Genomic DNA, 4,289 nt, shown 5'->3' on the forward strand with positions numbered 1-4,289 from the left:
TGTGGATTAATTCATTTATAAATATATAACTATTATATTTATTTTTATTATTTTATTGGGAAGATGAATATGTATCTTTCAAATGAATAAGTCTTTCTAATTAAACATGCGATGTTTTGTTCTATGACTATTGAAATTCAAATGTTCTCACATTTTCGAAATTATATGTAAAAATTGTAAATAAAATTCGGATTATTAGTATATAATAGGATTTAATACATGCTGAAATTTGTGTAACAAATATAAAAATGATTTTTATTAATCTCAAATCGACACATTGGACAAAATTTACTAGTTTGTAGCCACTAAATAATACATTTTTCATGATATGTGTGTGTGCAAGGTAACTTTGTAGCTTTCAAACCAACATGAACATTCTCAAAGCAAATAGAACATACAATTTGATCATCTTTAATCAAAACTTTCTCCAATCTTTCAATGGATTGCTCGCTTGCCGCCACGGAATTAATAGTCATATTATCCATATAATCTTCACTATCAACGTCACCATCAATGTCAGAATCGTGTTGTGGAGGAAGATCATAAACAAAAACATGAACATCCACTTTTACACAGAAATTAAAATCATCTTCGTTCCACATCTTTCTAGCGTACTCAATAATTTTATCTGAAAGAGAAAATGTAGAAGGATGGAGATAAGCCTCATCTAGCATCTCGTCAATGATAACTTTGGCATGATTATTTTCATTGGCCATCAACGTTTGTCTTGAAAGAAATACAATAGTATCGCAACAAATAGAGTCTTCCATGACGTTATCGACCATCCAATTTGTAAAATTTGGTTCGCTACTAGTTAGTGGATGTCGTGAAAATTTTGCAAAGAGGTGAATAATAAAGAAAGAATGAGAACCTTCACCTAGTCTGATGGTGTTATCAATATCACCTGTTACTATTTGGTAGTATGGATCACCTAGAATTTCGGGAGGAGCCATAATCCGGGACTAGAATGGTTACTTTTCCGTTATAACTATAAGCAAAAGATGAGATATGTAGAGAATATAAGAGGAGGAGATCTATAAAATATATAGAATCAACTTGTGTGTTCAAATAAAATAGAGAGAATAAAAGACATCAATGAAGTTGTTGTGTTTTAAAAAAATATTATAGGTACAATTAATAACATTGGTTGAAATATGTTACATGATAAAAACATAGAGAAGATAAATAGTGGTCACTTGATGAGATTGATAAGTTACCAATCTTAATTTTCATTTACATGTTTTTTTTTAGATTTAAGAAAGGTAACCGAAATTTTTTTAATTTATTTTTTTATTGATAAATTTAAATTAATATTATATTTTGGTTGTTTCATTAAATTCTCAAAATTTATTTGGTTTATAAGAAAAATTAATTAAAATTTTGAATATCTTCCAATCATAAAATTAGAAAGTTTTATCTTATCAAATTTGTAATTAATTTTAATTTTTTTAAATTCATTTAATTAAAAAATTATGGTAATTGTATTAAATTGCATAAATTATTATTGTTATTTTTTTTCCTGTTTTTTAAAATAAAAAGGCCAAACATACGTGTACATGCACAAAAAATTTAGTTTTCGTTAAGGGTAATTAATCTATGGTTAGTTTCATTTTTTAGGGAATCTTGGATTGAAATTTTGATATTCATATAATATCATAGAGTTGATACAATTGAGAATTTAGAAGGGGATCCTATCCCGAGCTAATATTACTAAATAACATTGCACTAATATATAGTAGTGAATTTAGAAGGGCATCCGATCCCGAAAAAATATTACTAGATAACATTGCACTAAAATATAGTAGTGAATTTAGAAGGGCAACCGATCCCGAAAAATTATTACTAGATAACATTGCACTAAGCAGACCTAATTATTACATAACGAACCGTTCCAACGTACCCTAGTAAACCAATACTACCGCTAGATTCTCAGATAGTATTCATGCTGAGTAAGATAGAGTAGGGAATTTAGAAGGGGATCTGATCCCGAAAAAATACTACTAGATAACATTGCACTAAGATATAGTAGTGAATTTAGAAGGGGATCCGATCCCGAAAAATTATTACTAGATAACATTGCACTAAGCAGACCTAATTATGACATAATGAACTGTTCCAACGTACACTAGTAACCCAATACTACCGCTAGGGTCTCATATAGTTGTCATGCTGAGTAAGATAGAGTAGTGAATTTAGAAGGGAATCCGATCCCGGAAAAATATTACTAGATAACATTGCACTAAGCAGACCTAATTATGACATAATGAACCGTTCCAACGTACACTAATAAACCAATACTAGCGCTAGGGTCTCATAAAGTTGTCATGCTGAGTAAATAGAGTAGTGAATTTAGAAGGGGATCCGATCCTGGAAAAATATTACTAGATAACATTGCACTAAGATATAGTAGTGAATTTAGAAGGGCATCTGATTCTGAAAAATAATTACTAGAAAACATTGCACTAAGCAGACCTAATTATGACATAATGAACCGTTCCAACGTACACTAGTAAACCAATACTACCGCTAGGGTCTCATATAGTTGTCATGCAGAGTAAGATAGAGTAGTGAATTTAGAAGGCGATCCGAACCCAGAAAAATAATACTAGATAACATTTCACTAAGATATAGTAGTGAATTTAGAAGGGCATCTGATCCCGCAAAATTATTGCTAGAAAACATTGCACTAAGCAGACCTAATTATGACATAATGAATCGTTCCAACGTACACTAGTAAACCAATACTACCGCTAGGGTCTCATATAGTTGTTATGCTGAGTAAGATAGGGTAGTGAATTCAGAAGGGGATCCGATCCCGGAAAAATATTACTAGATAACATTGCACTAAGCAGACCTAATTATGACATAATGAATGTTCCAATGTACACTAGTAAACCAATACTACCGCTAGGGTCTCATATAGTTGTCATGCAGAGTAAGATAGAGTAGTGAATTTAGAAGGCGATCCGATCCCAGAAAAATAATACTAGATAACATTTCACTAAGATATAGTAGTGAATTTAGAAGGGCATCTGATCCTGAAAAGTTAGTACTAGATAACATTGCAATAAGCAGACCTAATTATGACATAATGAACCATTCCAACATATAAACCAATACTACCGCTAGGGTCTCATATAGTTTTCATGCTGAGTAGGATAGAGTAGTTAATTTAGAAGGGGATCCGATCCCGGAAAAATACTACTAGATAACATTGCACTAAGATATAGTAGTGAATTTAGAAGGGCATCCGATCCCAAAAAATTATTACTAGATAACATTGCACTAAGCAGACCTAATTATGACATAATGAACTGTTCCAACGTACACTAGTAAACCAATACTACCGCTAGGGTCTCATATAGTTGTCATGCTGAGTAAGATAGAGTAGTGAATTTAAAAGGGGATCCGATCCCGAAAAAATATTACTAGATAACATTGTACTAAGATATAGTAGTGAATTTAGAAGGGCATCCGATCCCGAAAAATTATTACTAGACAACATTGCACTAAGCACACCTAATTATGACATAATGAATTGTTTCAATGTACACTAGTAAACCAATACTACCGCTAGGGTCTCATATAGCTGTCATGCTGAGTAAGATAGAGTAGTAAATTTAGAAGGGGATCCGATCCCGGAAAAATACTACTAGATAACATTGCACTAAGATATAGTAGTGAATTTAGAAGGGCATCCGATCCTGAAAAATTATTACTAGATAACATTGCACTAAGCAGACCTAATTACTACATAATTATCCGTTCCAACGTACACTAGTAAACCAATACTACTGCTAGGGTCTCATATAGTTGTCATGCTGAGTAAGATAGAGTAGTGAATTTAGAAGGGGATCCGATCCTGGAAAAATATTAGTAGATAACATTGCACTAAGCAGACCTAATTATGACATAATGAACCGTTCCAATGTACACTAGTAAACCAATACTACTGCTAGGGTCTCATATAGTAGTCATGCTGAGTAAGATAGAGTAGGGAATTTAGAAGGGGATCTGATCCCGAAAAAATACTACTAGATAACATTGCACTAAGATATAGTAGTGAATTTAGAAGGGGATCCGATCCCGAAAAATTATTACTAGATAACATTGCACTAAGCAGACCTAATTATGACATAATGAACTGTTCCAACGTACACTAGTAAACCAATACTACCGCTAGGGTCTCATATAGTTGTCATGCTGAGTAAGATAGAGTAGTGAATTTAGAAGGGAATCCGATCCCGGAAAAATATTAGTAGATAACATTGCACTAAGCAGACCTAATT

General features: G+C 32.2%; 1 protein-coding gene across 1 annotated transcript; it reads right to left on the reverse strand.

Annotated features, from left to right (window-relative positions):
- Positions 1–305: 305 nt before the first annotated feature.
- On the reverse strand, positions 306–770 carry LOC133824034 (uncharacterized). Its single transcript, XM_062256895.1, has one exon. It carries the CDS (start codon positions 768–770, stop codon positions 306–308), a length of 465 nt encoding a protein of 154 aa, XP_062112879.1.
- Positions 771–4,289: the final 3,519 nt, after the last annotated feature.

The sequence above is a fragment of the Humulus lupulus genome, chromosome 3, assembly GCF_963169125.1.
Source record: "Humulus lupulus chromosome 3, drHumLupu1.1, whole genome shotgun sequence".
In the NCBI taxonomy this organism is placed as follows: Eukaryota; Viridiplantae; Streptophyta; class Magnoliopsida; order Rosales; family Cannabaceae; genus Humulus; species Humulus lupulus.